The following is a 20,685-nucleotide window of genomic DNA, read 5'->3' as shown; positions in this document are numbered from 1 at the left end:
TCTTTGTCAAAACATAATTATATTGTTTTTAGATTTAACAAAAAAAGAATATAACGTAAAAATAAAGGAATAACTTAATTTCAATAACTATTTTAGTCATGTAAAATATTTCAGCCATAGTTTATGAAAGATCTCACTAAGTTTAAGAAACAAAATTGAAAATATTAAGAGGTTGAGTAATTATGTTTTTTAATACGCTATTTCAAATTTAAATTTTATTGATTAACTCTCTGCTTAAAGGAAATCAACACTCTTCCACTTTCTTCCACTTTCCTCTTCCATTGTTTTATTGGTGGCCTGGATTTCATCTTCAGATTTTCCCTTCATTCCCTCTTCCCTCCCTCTCTCCCCCTCTCTCTCCTCTCTTTTTCTTTCCCTCGTTACTATAGCCTCTATGTCCTTGAGTTAGTCTTTTAAATATTTTAGGAAGGCTGTTTCTTTTATACACAAATGTACTCTTTCAGAGGACTTTCCCCCCCACCCTGGATTTTTAAAGAATGTTTTCTGTATCCTTGAAGTAGCTTAAGCTGGATATATCAGTGTACCAACTTATCACTTCAGTGAGTATAGGATGATCTTTTGGTCCAGAGATTCACTCTCCTGTTATTTCAGAGAAATATCTTTACATTTTAAATAGATGTTATTTTCTATTCTCTTGAATTTACTTTTTCTGAGCAATAAGTTATATTGGATCATATTTTTCAGTTTTAATATATCTGTCATTGTTCTGTAACTTCTTTATCTTTCTCTCTGTATCATCCTAAGCCTTCTTCCCTCTATGTCAATAATACTGATTTCCATCTTATTTAATTTTGTTCCCAGATGTTTCTAATTCATTAACAGCTTTCAAGTGGGATTATTTGTGTTTTAGCTCTGTTATCCCCATTTTCACCCCACCTATTATTTTGTCATCTCATTTTTGAACTATGCCTTCTATATATCCATCATCTCTTCCTCTTCTTTCTATTCTTTTTTTAAAATTGAAGTATAGTTGATATACAATGTTGTGTTAGTTTCTGGTGTACAGAAAAGTGATTCAGTTATATATATATATATTATATATATATATATTATATATATATAATATATATATGTATATATTTGTACATACATATATTCTTTTTGATATTCTTTTCCATTATGGTTTACTACAGGATATTGAATATAGTTCCTTTTGCTATACAGTAGGACCTTATTGTTTATCCTTTATATATATAATAGTTTGCACCCCTCTCCCACCCCTCTCCCTCCCTGGCAACCAAAATTCTCTTCTCTATGTCTGTGACTCTGTTTCTGTTTCATAAATAAGTTCATTTGTGTCATATTTTAGATTCCACATATAAGTGATATCATATGGTATTTGTCTTTCTCTTTCTGACTTACTTCATTTAGTATGATAATCTCTAGGTCCATCCATGTTGCTGCAAATGTCATTATTTCATTCTTTTTTATAGCTGAGTAGTATTCCGTTATATATACATATATTGATCACATCTTCTTTATTCTTCTGTTGATGGACATTTAAGTTGTTTCCATGTCTTTGCTATTGTAAATAGTGCTGCTATGAACATTGGGGTGTATGTACCTTTTTGAATTATAGCTTTGTCCAGATATATGCCCAGGAGTGGTATTGCTGGATCATGTGGCAACTCTATTTTTAGTTTTTTGAGGAAATTCCATCTGTTTTCCATAGTGGCTGCACCAATTTACACTCCAACCAACAGTGTAGAAAGGTTCCCTTTTCTTCACACACTCTCCAGCATTTGTTATTTGTAGACTTTTTAATGATGGCCAATCTGACTGGTGTAGTTTTGATTTGCATTTCTCAAATAATTAGTGATGTTGAGCATCTTTTCATATGCCTATTGGCCATCTGTATGTCTTCTTTGGAGAAATGTCTACTTAGGTCTTCTGCCCATTTTTCGACTGGGATGTTTTGTTGTTGTTACTGAGTTGTATGAGTTGTTTGTTTATTTTGGAAGTTAAGCCCGTGTGGGTCACATTGTTTGCAAATATTTTCTCCCAGTCCATAGGTTGCCTTTTCATTTTGTTTATGGTTTCCTTTGCTGTGCAAAAGCTTGTAAGTTTGATTAGGTCCCATTTGCTTATTTTTGCTTTTATTTCTCTTGTCTTGGGAGACTGACCTAAGAAAACATTGGTGTTACTTATATCAGAGAATGTTCTGCCTATGTTCTCTTGTAGTAGATTTATGGTGTCATGTCTTATATTTAAGTGTTTAAGCCATTTTGAGTTTATTTTTGTGTATGATGTGAGGGTGTGTTCTAACTTCATCGATTTACATGAGACTATCAAGCTTTCCCTACACCACTCCACACAAAAACTACTAGAACTGATAAATGAATTCAGCAAGGTAGCAGGATACAAGATTAACATACAGAAATCTGTTGCATTTCTTTACAGTAACAATGAAATATCAGAAAGAGAAAGTAAAAACACACTCCCTTTTAAAATTGCATCAAGGGCTTCCCTGGTGACACAGTAGTTAAAAATCCTCCTGCTAATGCAGGGGACATGGGTTCGAGCCCTGGTCCGGGAAGATCCCACATGCCGTGGAGCAACTAAGCCCATGCACCACAGCTACTGAGCCCACGTGTCACCACTACTGAAGTCCGTGCACATAGAGCCTGTGCTCCACAACAAGAGAAGCCACCGCAATGAGAAGCTTGTGCACCACAGCAAAGAGTATCCCCTGCTCACCGCAACTAGAGAAAACCCGCACACAGCAACAAAGACCCAACACAGCCAAAAATAAAATAAATAAAAATAAAAATTTATTAAATAAAATTGCATCCAAAAGAAAAAACGCTTAGGAATAAACCTAAGGAGGCAAAAGACTTACATGCTGAGAACTCTAAAACATTAATAAAGGAAATTGAAGATGATTTAAGGAAATGGAAAAATATCCCATGCTCGTGGATAGGAAGAATTAATATTGTTAAAATGGCAGTACTACCCAAAGCAATCTACAGATTTAATGCTATCTGTATCAAATTACCCATGACATTTCTCACAGAACTAGAGCAAATAATCTGAAATTTTACATGGAACCATAAAAGACCCAGAATTCCAAAACAATCCTGAGGAAAAAGAACAAAGATGGAGACATAACCCTCCCAGACTTCAGATAATACTACAAAGTTACAGTAATCAAAACAGCTTGGTACTGGCACAGAAACAGACATATGGATCAATGCAACAGAATAGAGAGCCTAGAAATAAACCCACACACCTACAGTCAATTAATCTTGGAAAAAGGTACAAGAATATACAATGGAGAAAAGACAGTCTTCTTTCTACTCTTAATCATAGCTATGTATCATGTTGTAAGATAAATATCTTCTCTAGAGTAGGATTAATTTTTATTCTTTTAATACAACCAAAACATAAATTTTGGGACACCAAGAGACCTGGAGGCTGGTCAAAGCAATTTTTATTGCCTATTTACTCTCTACTCCAAATACAATGACAAAACACCCACACATGGCCTCTGCGTGTGCATTGTCTTCTTCAGTTCAGAGGCCCAAGCAGATCTGTAGTTGCTGACCCCCCTACCCACCACTCTCCCTCACCCTGTGGAGAGAGTGAAAACAGAGGTTTTTGTCACCATCCATATGCATCTGTTTCCAATGACAAAGGTACTCTGAACCAGTGAAAGAGCAAGCACGATTGATAGTAACAACTCATAATTAATGCAAGCATTCTTTGAGACCACCTCAGTAGGTATGTTCCTCTCCTCCTTTAGTAGAAACAATAAAGAACAATCTGGAGTAGGAAAAACTTAACAAGAACTTCACAAGCATCACACTGTGAAGCATGTGAATTTAACCTTCCAATAAAAAAAATAGGCAATGTGATGCTTTGAGAACTTTAGTTAACAAGTGTTTAATTCTACATTTCTCCTGAAGTGAGAAAGTGGTAAACAGCAACAATAAATTTTATATGCTTGGCATGTTGGAGTTTTAGAGGAATATGACCCATAACAGTGAATTTTTCCCAGAAAAAAATTGTCTTGCTGTTTCATTTCATCATGTTCAGTGGTGTGATCAATTCTGTCCACAACTCCTATTGGCTCCAAATAGTGGGAGTATTTTCCTTGACTCCCTCCTTATCAGGTAGAATGCTCTTTTTTCCCCTCCATCCCAGTTACTGTTTGAGAGATGGAGCAGTAGTAGTTTTATCCAATTTTCTATGCCTTTGGAGGAAAGAAATAGAGCTCTTTCACAGATAGATTTGCTGCCCTGATTGAATACGTTTTGCTCTCTATTGAGATTTGATTTAAATGTTTTTTGGTTTTGTTTTTGCTTTTGTTTTGCCAGCATTCACTCAACTAAGCCCAGGTATGTCTTACTCCAATGAAAAGACTCTCTCAGCTTTGGATTTTGCTCCTCCTTAACCTTGGATCCCCAGTAAATGGGGAGCACTTGTTGTTTTTCCAATTTTCAGTGAAACCCTCAGATCTTCCTAGCGATGGGCCAAAGCTGCCACTCTCAAGGGTTTAGTATGACATTTCTGGGGCTGCCTAAGCTCATTGTTCATCCACTTCTCTGTGCTGGGGACTTGGTGATAATTCTCAGGGTTTTGGCAATTCATCTCTCTTTTCCTGGCAGAATTTTGTGATACGTGGTATGGTTGGGGATGCTGCTAAACTGAGCCTTCCCAGAATCTGCCTTTCCATTCCTACACACCACTCATCATTTTCTGGCAGGAGACTATTCTTTGGTTAGTTGCTACTGGCTAATACTTTCCTAAATTTTACTTTTTCCCCTAGTTTTTATAGGTATTAAAGAAAGGAGATTCTAACATCTGTCTTGTTTTCTCATTTTTATATTGAAAATTCTTCATTTTCCTGCAAAGTTCTTTAAAATAAAACAGATTGATTTGAATGGGCTTGTTTATACTTATTTAAAATCTTTCAGTAACCTGAGCTAGCTGGTCCCTCACAAGTTCAAATAAATATATTAGACATGTTTGCTGTTTCTGCCCGTCAAGAATGTGTAAACAGAATGTGAGCTAATAGTATTAGGGTATATCCAGGACACTAAAATGTTTACACCAAATCACTGAGAGGAGAGTAGTGTCATAGTTAAAAGGCCACATGCCATTTGTAAATCATAATATTAAGGCCCCATGTTATTGACTAAATTCATTATTGGTTTTTCTATTTTATTGATGCTAGTCAAAGTACCAGAATTTTGATTCATTAATTTTATCTACTATTTTTCTATTTTTTCTATATGCTGCCTCATTAATTTCTCTGTATATTTTTATTATTTATTTTCTCGTACTTTCTTTTATATTACTTTGTTGTTCTTTTTCTAGCTTTTGGAATTGGAAGGTTAAATCAATTGTATTTTTTAAAATTTTGTTGATGGAATATTAATGCATATATACACTTTCTTCTGATCACTGCTTTAAATGATATAGGTGTTTAAGACTGGTGATTTTCCTCTGATCATTATTTTAATTCTCATAGATTCTTATAGTGTTTTCATTATCATTGTTTTTCAGAACTTCTGTATTTTCTCATTGTATTTTGCTGTTCAGCCAAGAATTGTTTCGTTAAAGCCTTTGTGTGTGTGTGTGTGTGTGTGTGTGTGTGTTATCAGACAATGTATTAGCTTCATTTTATAGAACTTACCGTTGTCTACTTTGTAAGTCAATACATAATCAATCAATATGATCCATGTTCCATATTTAATTGAGGAAAATATATTTTCTCTCTTATCAGTGTGTAGTGTTTAATATATACAATCTGAGATCTGCTGTATTGGTTATGGTGTCTCAGTATTCTGTCTTTACGTATTTTAGTCTACTTCACCTGTCTTGTACTGAAAATACTGTGTTAAAGTATTTTATTATTATTCTCTTTATTCTAGCTTTCATCTCCTACATCTTTACACCTTATTTTCTAGTTTCAACCTATTTTAGTGGTGCATAGATATTCATAATTGTTGTGTCTTCATTATGATTTATGGATGTTTAACTTTATAACATGTCCTGTTTTTTGTCTTGTTTACTACATTTTGAACTGAATTATTTCTATTTAGCCTCACAATAATATATCAACCCCTACTCTCTTATTGTTTCCATACATCTGGCATGCTTACAATTCATGTATTTCTGATTATTTGAAACGAAACTAAGTTTTAGCATAGCATAGCTCATAAGCTTTGCTTTATGGGCCAATCTGAATATCTTTTTAAAAATATGCTCAGTGAGCCTGTTCATGTTTATTGATATGACAGATATGTTTGATCATAACTCTGCATTTTGTTTTATAACTATTGTGTATATGATGTTAGATTTGTTGTGTTTCTTCCTCCGTTTGGTGTCTTTAATTTTTTTTAAATTTCTTTTGTAATTAAGAAAGCTTTCTATCTTTGTTCCAATGATTGTCTTTTTTTATACCTTTTATTATGTTTGCTCTTCTTACTTATCACTTACCATCTGTCTTGTCAATTTTAAATAGTATAACTTGTGTCACCTACCATTTACCTATACAAAAATCAACAATCTCATTCTACTTGTCCCTTTCTCTCCCTTTGTCATCCATCTCTTTCAGTTTCATCCTTTATACTCTATCAGAATATATGACAATTACATGCTGCCCTTCTACCCGTCTATATTCTGACTCTTATTTTAGTCTCAGTTCTACAATTAAATGTATTAAATATTCACCATCACTCCTTTGGCTGAAGTCTCTCTAGTTATCTCTTTGATGTGATGAAATTTATCCTCTCATATATTTCTTGAGAGTGAACTTTTCTATGGTATTCTTGAGTTCCTTATGCTTAAACTTATGGGCTTGCTGCTTGAAAGACACTTTAGCTGTATTAAAAATCCTTGGCTTGCACTTTATTTTCTTGAATTTCTCAAGGGTAAAGCTAACACCCAGCTACTGTGAAGTATCTGTGATCATTGGCTGCTGAATTATCACGATTTAACTATGTCTAGAAGATCTGTGTTTCAGTTTATCAAACATATGGAGGACAACTTTGCCTATTTGGGGAACTTAGTGTTTTGAAAGAAGGAAGAGAGCAGGCCAAAGTATGGTATTGGTAGATATTTTTCCTCATGTTAGGGTACATTTAGACATGAAAATATAAGTTAATTAAAGCAAAAATTAATGCAGGGAAGAAATGCATTCTAAAAACCCATATCCAAAAGTGTGATAAAATTAAATCGAAATGATTAAATAACTACAATCCAATAGATTTTGTACATGATGTTTTTGTTACTTTAATTTCCAAGGAGATTACTCAACTATATTCTTTAACAGTCATTCTCAAAGCATGGTTCAGAAATCCCCGTGGGTCCCCAAGACTGTTGAAGTGCATCCAGGTCAAAATTATTTTTTAAATATACTAAGATATTATTTACCATTTTACCATGTTGACATTTACATTGATAATGCAAAAGCAATGCTGCAGAAAACTGCTGGTGACTTAGCATAAATCAGGGCAGCAGCACCAAAGTGTACTAATAGTGACTGTATTTATTTATTTTTTACCACCATGCACTTATATGAAAAACTTGCCTGTTTCACTTAATATCCTTGATAAAGAAATTTAAATGCTTGTTATTAAACCTAGACCCTTAAGTACATGTGTTTCTAATAGTCTATGTTCTAGAATATTCTGTGTGATAAAATGGGAACTACACACAAAGCACTTTTGCTGCATACCAAAATATGAACGTTGACTTGAGAAAGCATGTTAGTGCAATTTTTTTGAGTTGCAAGCTGAGCCAGCCTTTTTTTTTTTACAAGAAATATCATTTTTACTTGAAAGAAGACTGACAGATAAACTCTGCCTATTCAAACTTTGGTAGAGTTAGCCCTTGGTATCCATGGGAGATTGTTTCCAGGAGCCTCACGAACCTCCACAAATACCAAAATCTGCTTACACTAAAGTCCCTTATATAAAATGATGTAATATTTGCATATAACCTATGCACATCCTCCCATATACTTTATTTTATTTATTTATTATTTTTTTTTGCGGTACGCGGGCCTCTCACTCTTGTGGCCTCTACCGTTGTGGAGCACAGGCTCTGGACGTGCAGGCTCAGCAGCCATGGCTCATGGGCCTAGCCACTCCGCGGCATGTGGGATCTTCTCGGACCGGGGCACAAACCCGTGTCCCCTGCATCAGCAGGTGGACTCTCAACCACTGCGCCACCAGGGAAGCCCCCTCCCATATACTTTAAATCATCTCTAGATTACTTATAATACCTAATACAATGTAAATGTTATGTAAATAGTTGCCTGCATGTGGCAAATTCAAGCTTCGCTTTTTTGAACTTTCTGGAAAAATTTTTTTTGATATTTTGATCTTCGGTTGGTTGGATCCATGGATGCAGAAGCCATGGGTGCAGAAGGCTGACTGTATTCAGCTGCCATTTTCTCAAAAATTAACAACGTGAGTTTTTCACTTTGAGAAAAACAATTGGCAATAGTTGTTGTCAATAATAAAAATCAACTTTTAAGTAAAAATAAAATTTTCCAAAACTTATACCTGCCTCCCTGAGCTTGTCAGCTTTTCAATAGTCAGACGTTTTTTATGATATCAATGGTGATATTAACAAATGTGCTTTAATATTGTATGAATTGTGTCAATGTTTTGAAGACCTGAATAACTCAGTAAACCAGTATTTTCCAAAATGAACAATATAGTATGTTACCAATTCAGGCATAGTTAACTGGTCCATTCAAGGTGCAAGATAGACAATTATATTTTAAAGTAAGAGTCCAAAGGTTCATTGATATGGTTTCAGATTTCACATTTACACTAATCTTAAAGAAACTAACACTTTTCAATTGTTAATGTAGTATCAAAGATTGCCCACAGTTGTCTGAAAGGATATTAAAATACTCCTTCCTTTTCCAACTATATATATATCTGTGTGAGACTGTCATATATTTCAAACAAAACAGCATATTGACCTGCATTTAATGTAGAAACAGGTATGAGAATCCAGCTGTCCTCTATTAAGCCAAGCACTAATGAAATTTGAAAAATATAAAATGTCACTCCTCACTATTTTTTGTTGCTTTGGAAAATACAGTTATTTTTCATTAAAATACTTATTTATAGGTATATTATTGTCATTTTAACTGAATCAATAAATAAATTTTAAATATACAATTTTACTGTTTAATTAGAAATGTTAATGTTCTTTGAGTACCACCATTTTTTTTAAGAGTATAAAGAAATCCTGAGACAGAAACATTTGAGAACAAATGATTTACATCCGTGTTAAAGACCTTTAATAGATTCCTACTGTTCTAAAGGTAAAACTCAAATTCTTAACATAGTACCACTTAACAATATCTTATAATCACACTAATATTTATCTAGTTCCTCAGTCCCATGATGTTGCCTTTTGTGAACACACTGTTCCTTCTCTTTATAATGTTCTTCCCCACCCATGTCACCTAGTTAATTCTTTCTTATTCTTCTGGTATCAGCTCATGAAGCCCTTTCCTAGGCTTTCTTGTAACCATGCTCTTGTACTTCAGAACCTTTCCTCTCTTTCTAATTGTACACTTATTGATAAAAATATTTCATTGATGGATTTCTTCCCAATAGACAGAAAAACCATAAAACCAATAAGCATGTGTATCATTGTATCCATTCTTCCTAACAGAGTGCTTATCACAGAGTAGGGTGGAAAATAAAATATTTGTTGGTGAATTGTAAGTGGATAAATATATGTGTCGATAGAGAAAAGGATGAAACAATAAAAAATTTGACCTAGTATGAATAGCTTCTTCAGTAATGTAAAAATCCAAGATAAACACTAGAAAGAAATACATTGAATTCATTTCAGTCACTCATATTTTCCCTTGTGTAATGTTATTACCATATGCTCTCGTTGCCTACTTGTTTTACAAGAAAAATAGAATGGAAGTAGATACAATATACAATGACATTTAGTTGTATTAACAAGTGTTCTTTTGCAAGCCTGGTAAGTAGTGAGCAATTGTCGGCAAACAACTTCTTGCATTTCACTTGACTTAATACTTCCTATATATTATGTTAGAATTCTATTATTTTTATGTATGACTGTCTTCCTATAGTCCCCTGTAGTCTCATCTATTACCTCTTTTGGCCTAAAAATCTACAGTTGAGTAATACTTACCTACTTGAATTTATTCCATACCCCTTTTGTTACTTGCTTATCATTATACTTAACATACTTTATTGTAAGCGTATAATTTATCAGTCTCCCCATGAGACCTTCCTCTCCTTAAGGGCTGGGACTGTATTTTATTCATCTGTGTTCCACAGGATGTGATAAGGTGTTTAGCACTTGATAAACACTCAATAAATGAAAATATGAGTAAATTATTGAACTAACCACTTAATTAATGGCATGACATATTCCTTAACTTTTTAATTAAATTGTTCTAGTTAAAACTCAGGTAATGGGAGAAATCAAGATTGCACTGAAGAAAGAAATGAAGACAGATGGGGAACAACTCATAGTTGAAATCCTCCAATGCAGAAATATCACCTACAAATTTAAATCTCCTGATCACTTACCAGGTATCTAATTTTATGATAATGAACAATATAATGTATCTAGGAACTCTTTAGGAGTATGTCCTAAATAGCCTAGAAAATGCTAATTAAAATTTGGGCTGTGTACCAAATATATCTGAAAAATATGAAATAAGAATGAATTTCTCTTATATAGAGCAAGTTGATATTTTACTAGTTAAAAATTAGATTTTTTCAACACAAATATAGAGTGATGTATTTATTATACAACAAGAAAACACTTAAGTTGCTTAGAAAATTGGTGTATATTTTAATTACTCTATGTTGTCTGAAACAAATTGTTCACAGGCTACTGGCTTTGTGTAAAATGTAGGAGAACTCTCCATATACGATTATAACTCTTTCAACAGAAAATTGTATTATTAATGGACACTTAACAAGCTGAATTCTTATTTTCAGATTTATATGTGAAACTATATGTGATGAACGTTTCTACCCAAAAAAAGGTGATCAAGAAAAAAACAAGAGTATGTAGACATGATCGAGAGCCTTCATTCAATGAAACTTTTAGATTCAGCCTAAGTCCTGCTGGACATTCTCTTCAGGTAACTCATACAGTTCCGATTTTTAGATTTTCATTTATACTGTATTTATTTCCCATTTAATTATTCAATATTTAAATGCCAGTCATACACTATGTGATATTTTATAAGTTAATTTTTAGAGGTAACTTCCCAGGGGCCCTTTAAAATTCCTCAACCCACTCATCCCATCCATTTAGCTACCAAGTTGCCTCTCTTCTACCTACTCAGTTTCTTTTACATAGATTTTTTTCCATGCTCACTGCCACACTAATCCTCTTTGGGTCCTCATCTTTGTTATGCAAGTCATCTCAGCAATATACCTGGCCTATTTGCCATCAATATCTTACCCTTTAATTCATTTTATCACACTGCTGGCAGAAGTATCTTTTAAAAACACTGGCTAGGTTACATTGAAACCGTCCAGTGATTCATCATTATCCTGACTCATTCAGAGTCCTCTAAGGTGAGTTCTAATTGTATTGACTTAATTTCATCTCCTTGTATACATTTCCACTCACTCTTGACCCCAGTCACACCAGAATCTTGAAATCAGGTTAAACCTCTAAGTCTTTGCACATATTTTTCCTCTCCTTCAATACTCCCTTATCCATCTCTCTCCATCTATCACAATTTTCCATATCCTTCAATGTAAACTCAGCTCTTTAATAATGACCCTGGGTGTAATTTATCACACCTTATTCACATAATGTTTTGCTTATCTCATTAGGCCATTAATCCCAGTCTTGTACAACAATTTGTGTACTTACCTCTCACTGCTTCTATACTATCAGCTTCTCTAGTGCAAGGCTTGATTTTCATTGTTCTTTGTTTTGTAGCCTAGCACAATGCTTGTACATAGTATATCTTTAGTAGATATAGAGATATGTAATGAAAGAGGAAAAAGGAGGAGGGAGGGAAGAGATGAAAAAATGTGGGAAGAGAAGACCATGGTACTGGCACTTAGAGGCCTGTACTAGAGACCTATGTAAGAGATATTGCAAAGCAAAAACTACACTGAGAGGATTAATTGACATTAGAGTTGAAGGGAATAAAAAAGTTAAAGGATACTCTGAAATCTGTGTGAACAAATGTGTCAGTCACAGAGATTGAATAGTTACAGAAGGGATGGATAGGGAGAAAGAACATGAGTTTGTCTGAAATGTGATAAACTTAACAGGAAGGCAGGGTCCAAGTAAAATATAAAATGTGCCATTTGAAATCCCCAAACCAGAGGCTAAAAGAGACAGAAAAGTAGATTTTGAAGTCAGAAACGTAATAGTAAATTTTAGTCAGGAATAAAGATGAATTATCTGAAGGAGATTCCAAAAAGAGAGAGCATGAGAGAAGAATTGTCAAGGATTAATGGTTATCTCCATCTCAATTTCTCTACTTTTCTTTCAACTGATCCCTAAAAGAAAAAAATTTCTTGAGTGTGAGATCCCGTGGAATTTCAACTAGTGTAAGCTCTACATATGACAAGAAGCCACTTTGGAAGTGCTTCCTATAATAAAATTCCCAGTAAATTAAATGGCATTTAAAGTCATTGTTGTGTTCTATCTGCCTTGTAAACTCGTATTTATGTACTCACCACTCAAATAATTCTGTATTTGAGTTAATATTTCATTAAGTAATAAAACATGCACCTAGCAAATTTCTTTTTTGAAACTTTCAATCAGTTTAATCAAAAACCTAGTTAGAATTAGCTAGGTTTATCTAGCTAGCTAATATTATCTAGAATTCTCCTGTCCTTCAGGATATGTCTTTGCCTTTGGGAAATGTTGAAGTAAATTAATTAATATTATGCAGATCTTTTGAGGACATGTTAGTTATTAGTTCTCCTACAAGTATGCCTGCTATTTCTCTCACCCTCACCCTTTCTTGTCTCTGTTACTTCTTTGATGAGCAAATGTCCATAAAAGAGGTTGAAAATATACACACACATATATATAATTTTGGCTATTTTTTTCTAGATTTTACTTTTTTCCAATGGAGGGAAGTTTATGAAAAAGACCTTGATTGGTGAAGCCTGTATCTGGCTAGACAAAGTGGATCTCAGAAAAAGAATAGTCAACTGGCACAAACTTTTGGTCAGTCCTACTCAAGCCCACTGAAGAAATGTGTCTGCTCAGGGTATAGAAAGTTCTTTAAACAGTCTTAAATCAAGACTATAGTCGAATACTATTGTTCTAAGCTATGTTTTCAGGGGTAACCATAAGAAGAGGAACAAAAGGCAAAAACATACTCAAAGGCTTGCAAAAGTATTGTTGTGGAACATAGAAAAAAAAACCTCAAATGAAAAAGTTCATATATTGAAGACAAGAAAAAAAGTTCTCAAACCTTGGATTTCTTGTGGCTGTCAAGAAAAACAGTGAGAGAAATTTTGTTTGCTTAATGCAAAAATTTTTGACTAGAGTTGAGCTACAGCTATCTAAAGGCTGAGACTCAAAGATTAATATGTTTTCTAATGCAGGCAAAAATAATCCTTTATGCAAAAGAACTTGGTTGAAAGGAAAAAACTAATGGAACAAATCTCAGTTTTCAAAAGTCTCTTCTTCGTCTTATCTTCTCAGACAACTAACTGTTTTGAGATTCTGACATAGGATACACCTACAATATGTGTCCAGACTAGAAGTAAGGAGCTTGTGTTTACAGGGAAAAGGGAACCAGGGATGTAGAAAGTATAGCTTTTAGATCATGTTGTACAGGTTTTCTCTGTGTCTAAATGTTACAAGGGTGAACACCACCAGTTTTAGAATTCATGTTGTAAAAGCACACTAGTAAAACTTGAAATAAAGTATAGTTAAGACAATACTAAGTAGAAATGAAATTACATTTATCTAGAAATAAAGCCATGACTGGCTAACAAAAAAGAATATTGCCCCACAAACTTTTGGAACCTTGGTTGAAACATCAAAACCTCCATAATTTACCCTTAATCCAAGACATTTTCAGTCTACATAGCAAAGGACCTAGATTAAATTGGTATGTTCTAGGAAGCATGATAACGTGTTCTTTGTGGAATTGCAAATAAATGTATTATCTCATATATTTTCTTTCTCTTGAATGATACATGGACAGAGAGAAAATTCTTCCTCTGGCAAACAAATCGTATTAATCTGTGACATTGATTAAATTGGTGTCATTTCCTGCTCTTCCACAATGGTCTTTTTTTCCCCTTAGTACATTATCTTGTAAAATGAAAACCCTGACCCTAAATTCAAGTTCTCTTTAGTGCTCTATTTTCCTACTTTAGTGACAGTATCACAGAGATCAAGTTCATCAATGTTGGGAAAATATGTGAAAAATCAACATTATATTAAGGTGAAAATATCCTTTGAGCTATTTTAATAATATGGAATAAAAAGACCAACGTCTAAGTCATTAAACTGAAGCATCCTCTTCCCCATCAACCAACAACGTGAACAAAGGAGGTAACGTGGACTTATAGGAGACGCACTCGGCTAGGATTAAAAGCCTGGCTTCTGGTCTTTGTTCTGCCACTGACGAACTGTGTCACCTTGCACGTGTCACTTAAACTTAATTTTCCTCAGTTTTCTTATTTGTGGGAAAATATAATTATATATTCCTAACCTTCCTAATGGGATGTTGGGATAATCAAACTAAGTGATCTATGAGAGAAGATGAAAGCACATTTCCAAATATAGTTTTATACACATAAGTGAGGAATAAGTATTATGCAGTTTTTTATTTCCCAATTTTTATATGTGAAAAAGCATCTTCCAAACCAATAGCAAGCACTGACATGGATAAAAGCAGTATATTGGCTCCAAAACTAATTTTTCCTTTAAAATATAAACTTTTGTTTAACCTAAAAAAGGGAGAAAATTCAATGAAAATGATTTGCAAATCAGGTTATCATAAATTACATAAATTATGCTGATCTTATCCTATTCCCATATCCACAAAAATAAATTAGTTAAATTGCTTCTCTGTGAATTCTGAGCTTAAGAACTGATTCTTTATTCAAAGGTGAGGTTTTAGTGGGATTAGAGAAATCATCTCCAAATATATTGCTCAGATATTGAATCTTCTCATTTTTAAAGAAAAACATACTTGAAATCTGAGAGGAATTGATTAAATTTAAGATATTAAAAATAACTTCTAATAAATAACAAGTTACATATGTTTATTATATTCATAAAGAAATACAAATTCACTCCTTGCCAATCTAAGAAAGATAAGTCACTTTTCTTCCCTCTATTTTTTAAGACCCTCTCCCCCGAAAATGCAATGTCATTTATCGTTGATATTGGTGTAAAATGAACGTGCAGCGAGGGGATCGCTAAAGATTTGATATTGCTAGGATTTTATTTTTAGAGACAACTAGATCTGCTGATGGTTGCCATGGATATTTCCAGCAGAATTTAGCACTTTAGGAAGCTTATAATCATCACTTATAACTGGGGAAGGGAAGGGTTCAGGAAGATCTCTTTCTGACATCAAAAGGCTCTGCTGTTTGTCCTTAAAAGGAAACTCTGGCTCCCATGGATCCTCTTCTGCAGCCACTTACATCCACAAGTGTGGATGAGAGGTTTATGACCAGTTAGTTTACTTCATTCCAGCTGCAGTTTCTTTTAGGATACACAAAAGGAGGTGCCACCAAAACAAAGGTCATACCTTGGTAGCTATTTGACCTGAAGAAGTAGGAGTCTTACCATTACAGGTGCCCCTCTGTTCCAACAACTGGTGATGGGGCCAGGCCAATCCAGAGAGTTAAGTGACAGGGCTTCGTTTTGTGCACCAGCATCCCCATTCAGAGAGCATAAGTGTGCCAAGTTTGCAGCTGACCAAACACCTAGGTTGTACTGGAATTATTCTATGCAACACTGATCCTTCTACAAATGCATTTCTTCTGAATAATATTGATTACCCTTCTTACAACAAAACTATTTCTTTTTTAATTGCAAATAGGGCTCTTGGTGTTTTTTACTTTTTACTTCTTGTATATATCACAGCACATGATTTTCCACTTTTTATTTCATTTATTTTACCAGAATTAGCTTTTTTTATCCTAATAGAGACAAAGTTTGTAATCTCTAAATAACACGTGATTAGTCCGACTATAGCACTTATACCTTGAAAAGGATCTTAATTTTTCCTACAACTTCATTGAGTCATCAGAGACGGAAGTTGCTTCTTGGTTTAAAATTCGGTCCTCAAGAAACCTTTAGCTGTGAAGCAAAAGCACAGAGTGAATTTTTACAAAAGACAGGGATATCTAGAATGGTCGTGACAGACACAGACAACACTAGGAGCAAGAAGTTGGTGTTTCCCTGTTTTACTTAAGGTTAAGGAGATTTTTGGTGACTCTGAACTCTTTATTTATCACTTCAGTTTAAAGGAAGAGTATCCAAGACTAAGGGGTAGTGATTGTCTTTGCTCCTTAATGTTGCCCATATTGTAATTAATCACACTAGTAAATGAGTATTTTCAGCATATCAGTGGATTTAATTTTGTGGATCACACACATTAAGATAGTCATATTGTGGGAATATTATAGCTGGTAACCAGCTGATATTGATTCTTATTATAGGAACGGTTGTGATGATCGTGGTGATAGAGGTAGTGAGCTAGGTTGGTGGTGATGTGAAATAAAATGAAATAATATACTATATTGTGCCCAATTTATTAGAAATGATTTGATCAGTGTTTCATTTCATTAAGATATCACAAAGATGTTTATAGTATTTTTTTACTTTATTATTTAAATCATAACTAACAATATTTTTAAAAACTTATTTTCATTGCTACGATGTCTAATATTCCAAAAGCAGCCAACTACAGCTATATATGTGTTTATAACTCTATGTGTGACAGAGTGATTTTCCCTCTTTTTGAGCTTGGAGCTGGAAGTAAAAGAAAGCTCAATGAATAATTATGAGCTGTCTCTTTAATAATAACTTGCCTTTGATGTAACACAAGAATGAATGAGTGAAACAGATAATCTCATTGAATATGACAATTGATGTTTTCTGTATGTTCCATGGTGTTATTATTAAAGATATGCCCTTTAAATCAAAAGCATTTAATCAAATGATTCCTTATCTGATACGTAGATTGACAGCATTTTCTTAATTCGTTACCCTGTACATAACTATACATTTGGTAACCTAGACGAAGTTGAAATATTAAATCCTTGTGGCATTCAGCATGTGAATATGATTCTTGTTTGATTGTGTCTGTATATTTGTTGGTGATGTGCTCAGGTGCTCCCACTACCGATTAATGTGTGTGCTGATATCCTAACAAAAACACATCTGATGTTAAAGGAAATAAATTTCTTGTCTGAAAAAATAAAAACCTAATAAAATTGATTTCAAGATAAAAAATAGAGTACTTGGAGATATGTCTTGTTTCTAACTGTATGTTGCATGCTGTGTTGGTGATTTGCTAATGTGTCCTTTTTTTCTCTTCTACCCAAATCTCTCTGGAAAATCTAATGAACAATAAAAATTCTTGGGCTAAAGGTTGTATAAACTGAACTGAAATACATGAGATTTGTATAAAAAATGCTTGTAAATCTGTCTTGAGTTTTACTCTGTGTAAAAATATGTCTTGGTTTTGTGATTGTACACAAGAAGTATCTTGATAACTTATGCAAATTGTGCTGTATAAAGGCTGTGGCCTCAGCCTTACTAATAAATATTGAAAATATCAACTTCGACTTCTTGTGTTTATCAACTTGATAGATTGATACTTAATATAGACATAGAACTTTCTGGAACATTTTCTCTGAAATTATATGATGGATACATTCACTCACCCAGTTTAAAAAGTATGTTTTAAACAGCATGGTTACAGAAACAGAATTAAACAAATGTATAACGTAATAAATTATTATATCAGACATTCTTATAACCACTACCCAGATCAAGAAATTGAACTTTAACATATTTGATAAATTTTAATTCATTGAAATTGTTATTCTTATTAATCCTCAAATTTACCCTCTTGGACCAGTGGGTACATCGTCGAGTGGACTTACATGTATCTTAGTTTATTCAATAACTTTCTCTCTGTGGCAAGAATGTTATATATCATTTCTTTAACCTTGAAACTGTATAGGAAATCTACTTAATTTGAATTTTTACTTTTATTTTTCTTTCTATTTATCTCTATAAAATAATTAAATTTAGGAATGCATTGAACTGATTGAGCAACTTTTATCTAATGTGCTATCCCTTCTCAATGTTTTGCTAGATCAAGTGTAACATAGATGCCAATACCAAAAGCCAAAATTCAACAAACCCAATCGAACAGTGTATAAAAGTGGTAGACTCATGGCCATGTTGAATTATCCCAGTTACACAAGATTATTTCAATATTGGAAAATGAATTAATGAAATCCAGTACATTAATATATTAAAGTATAAAAATCATAAGGTGGTGGAAAAAATTTGATAAAATCCAACATCTATTTATATCTATAAATTGAACAACTGAATAAAATAGTGAGACCAGCTGACTCGCACAGGAATGGACACCATATCTAACAGAGGAGATAAAGCAGAGCTGCAAAAAAGCATGAACTTTCTAAGCACGGGTCAGTTGGGTAGCCACTTGAAAAAAGTGTTTGGCAAAATAAGGTTAATTAGAACATGTGTAGCCTGTTTTGAGTGGAATGATGGGGACAGAACCAGTTTTTTTTAATGGACTCAACAAATATTTAATTCTTTTTAGACCTTCGGATTGTATCAAGGGTAGACTGAAAACTCTTGGAAAGAAGTGGACCTGCAGTCCACAGGTAGAATTTCTTCATTTTGGAACCTAAGCTTTTGAAAGGTTTTTAGGACTTTCAGCTGATGAGATCAGCCACACCCACGCAGATCATTGAGGATTATCAACTTACTTAAAGTCAGCTGTTTAGAGACGTTAAATAACTCTACAAAAGGCCATTCCAGCAATGCCTCCAGTCGTGTTTGGATGAATAACTGGGTGCTACAGCCTAGCCAAGCTGTTACAGAAAACTGCTCACCACAGGTAGGATGGAGAAATCTAAAGTTTTTTGTTTTGGTTGGTTGATTGGTTCGTTCGCTGGTAGATTGGTTTGGTTTGTTCTTCTGTTAGTTTGTTTTTAACGCCTCTGTGGGGATTTTTTAAATTTTTAATTTTCTTAACATCTTTATTAGAGTGTAATTGCTTTACAATAGAGTGTTAGTTTCTGCTTTATAACAAAGTGAATCAGCCATACATAAACATATATCCCAATATCTCCTCCCTCTTCCGTTTCCCTCCCACCCTCCCTATCCCACCCCTCTAGGTGGTCACAAAGCACAGAGCTGATCTGCCTGGGCTATGCAACTGCTTCCCACTAGCTATCTGTTTTACATTCGGTAGTATATATAAGTTCATACCACTCTCTCACTTCGTCCCAGCTTACCCGTCCCCCTACCCGTGTCCTCAAGTCTATTCTCTACGTCTGCGTCTTTATTCCTGTCCTGCCCTAGGTTCTGCAGAACCTTTTTTTTTTTTTTTTTTAGATTCCATATATGTGTGTCAGCTTACGGTATTTGTTTTTCTCTTTCTGACTTACTTCACTCTGTATGACAGACTCTAGGTCTTTCCACCTCATTACAAATATCTCAATTTCATTTCTTTTTATGGCTGAGAAATATTCCATTGTATATATATGCCACATCTTTATCCATTCATCTGTCGATGGAAACTTAGTTTGATTCCATGTCCTGGCTATTGTAAATAGAGCTGCAATGAACACTGTGGTACATGACTCTTTTTGACTTATGGTTTTCTCAGGTTATATGGCCAGTGGTGGGATTGCTGGGTCATATGGTAGTTCTATTTTTCGCTTTTTAAGGAAGCTCTGTACTGTTCCCCATAGTGACTGTACCAATTTACATTCCCACAAACAGTGTGGGAGCATTCCCTTTACTCCACACCCTCTCCGGCATTTGTTTGTAGATTTTTTGATGTTGGCCATTCTGACCGGTGTGAGGTGATACCTCGTAAATCTGATTTGCATTTCTCTAATGATTAGTGATGTTGAGCATCCTTTCATGTGTTTGTTGGCAATCTGTATATCTTCTTTGGAGAAATGTCTATTTAGGTCTTCTGCCTATTTTTGGATTGGGTTGTTTGTTTTTTTGATATTGAGCTGCATGAGCTGCTTGTAAATTTTGGAGATTAATCCTTTGTCACTTGCTTCGTTTGCAAATATTTTCTTCCATTCTGAGGGTTGTCTTTTTTTTTTTTTTTTTACATCTTTATTGGAGTATAATTGCTTTACAATGGTGTGTTAGTTTCTGCTTTATAACAAAGTGAATCAGCTATACATATACATATATCCCGATATCTCTTCCTTCTTGCGTCTCCTTCCCTCCCACCTTCGCTATCACACCCCTCTAGGTGGTCACAAAGCACCGAGCTGATCTCCCTGTGCTATGCGGCTGCTTCCCACTAGCTATCGGTTTTACATTTGGTAGTGTATATATGTCCATGCCACTCTCTCACTTCGTCCCAGCTTACCCTTTCCCCTCCCCATGTCCTCAAGTCCCTTCTTTAGTAGGTCTGCGTCTTTATTCCCATCCTGCCCCTAG

At 34.2% G+C, this 20,685-nt stretch overlaps 1 protein-coding gene across 1 annotated transcript in view; it reads left to right on the top strand.

Moving 5' to 3' along the window:
* Window positions 1-13,221, top strand: part of PCLO (piccolo presynaptic cytomatrix protein) — a gene marked incomplete at both ends in the record, with an annotated part of 388,228 nt that extends 375,007 nt beyond the window's left edge. Inside the window, 3 exons of the mRNA XM_079711001.1 lie at window positions 10,437-10,571; window positions 10,986-11,131; window positions 13,081-13,221. Coding sequence (XP_079567127.1) covers window positions 10,437-10,571; window positions 10,986-11,131; window positions 13,081-13,221 — 422 coding nt within the window. The remainder of the gene's footprint in view (window positions 1-10,436; window positions 10,572-10,985; window positions 11,132-13,080) is intronic.
* Between the last annotated feature and the right edge of the window lie 7,464 nt (window positions 13,222-20,685).

This window comes from Hyperoodon ampullatus (genome assembly GCF_949752795.1).
Source record: "Hyperoodon ampullatus genome assembly, chromosome: 9".
In the NCBI taxonomy this organism is placed as follows: domain Eukaryota; kingdom Metazoa; phylum Chordata; class Mammalia; order Artiodactyla; family Ziphiidae; genus Hyperoodon; species Hyperoodon ampullatus.
Note: the sequence above shows the minus strand (reverse complement) of the source record. Positions and strands in the feature narration are given on the sequence as shown.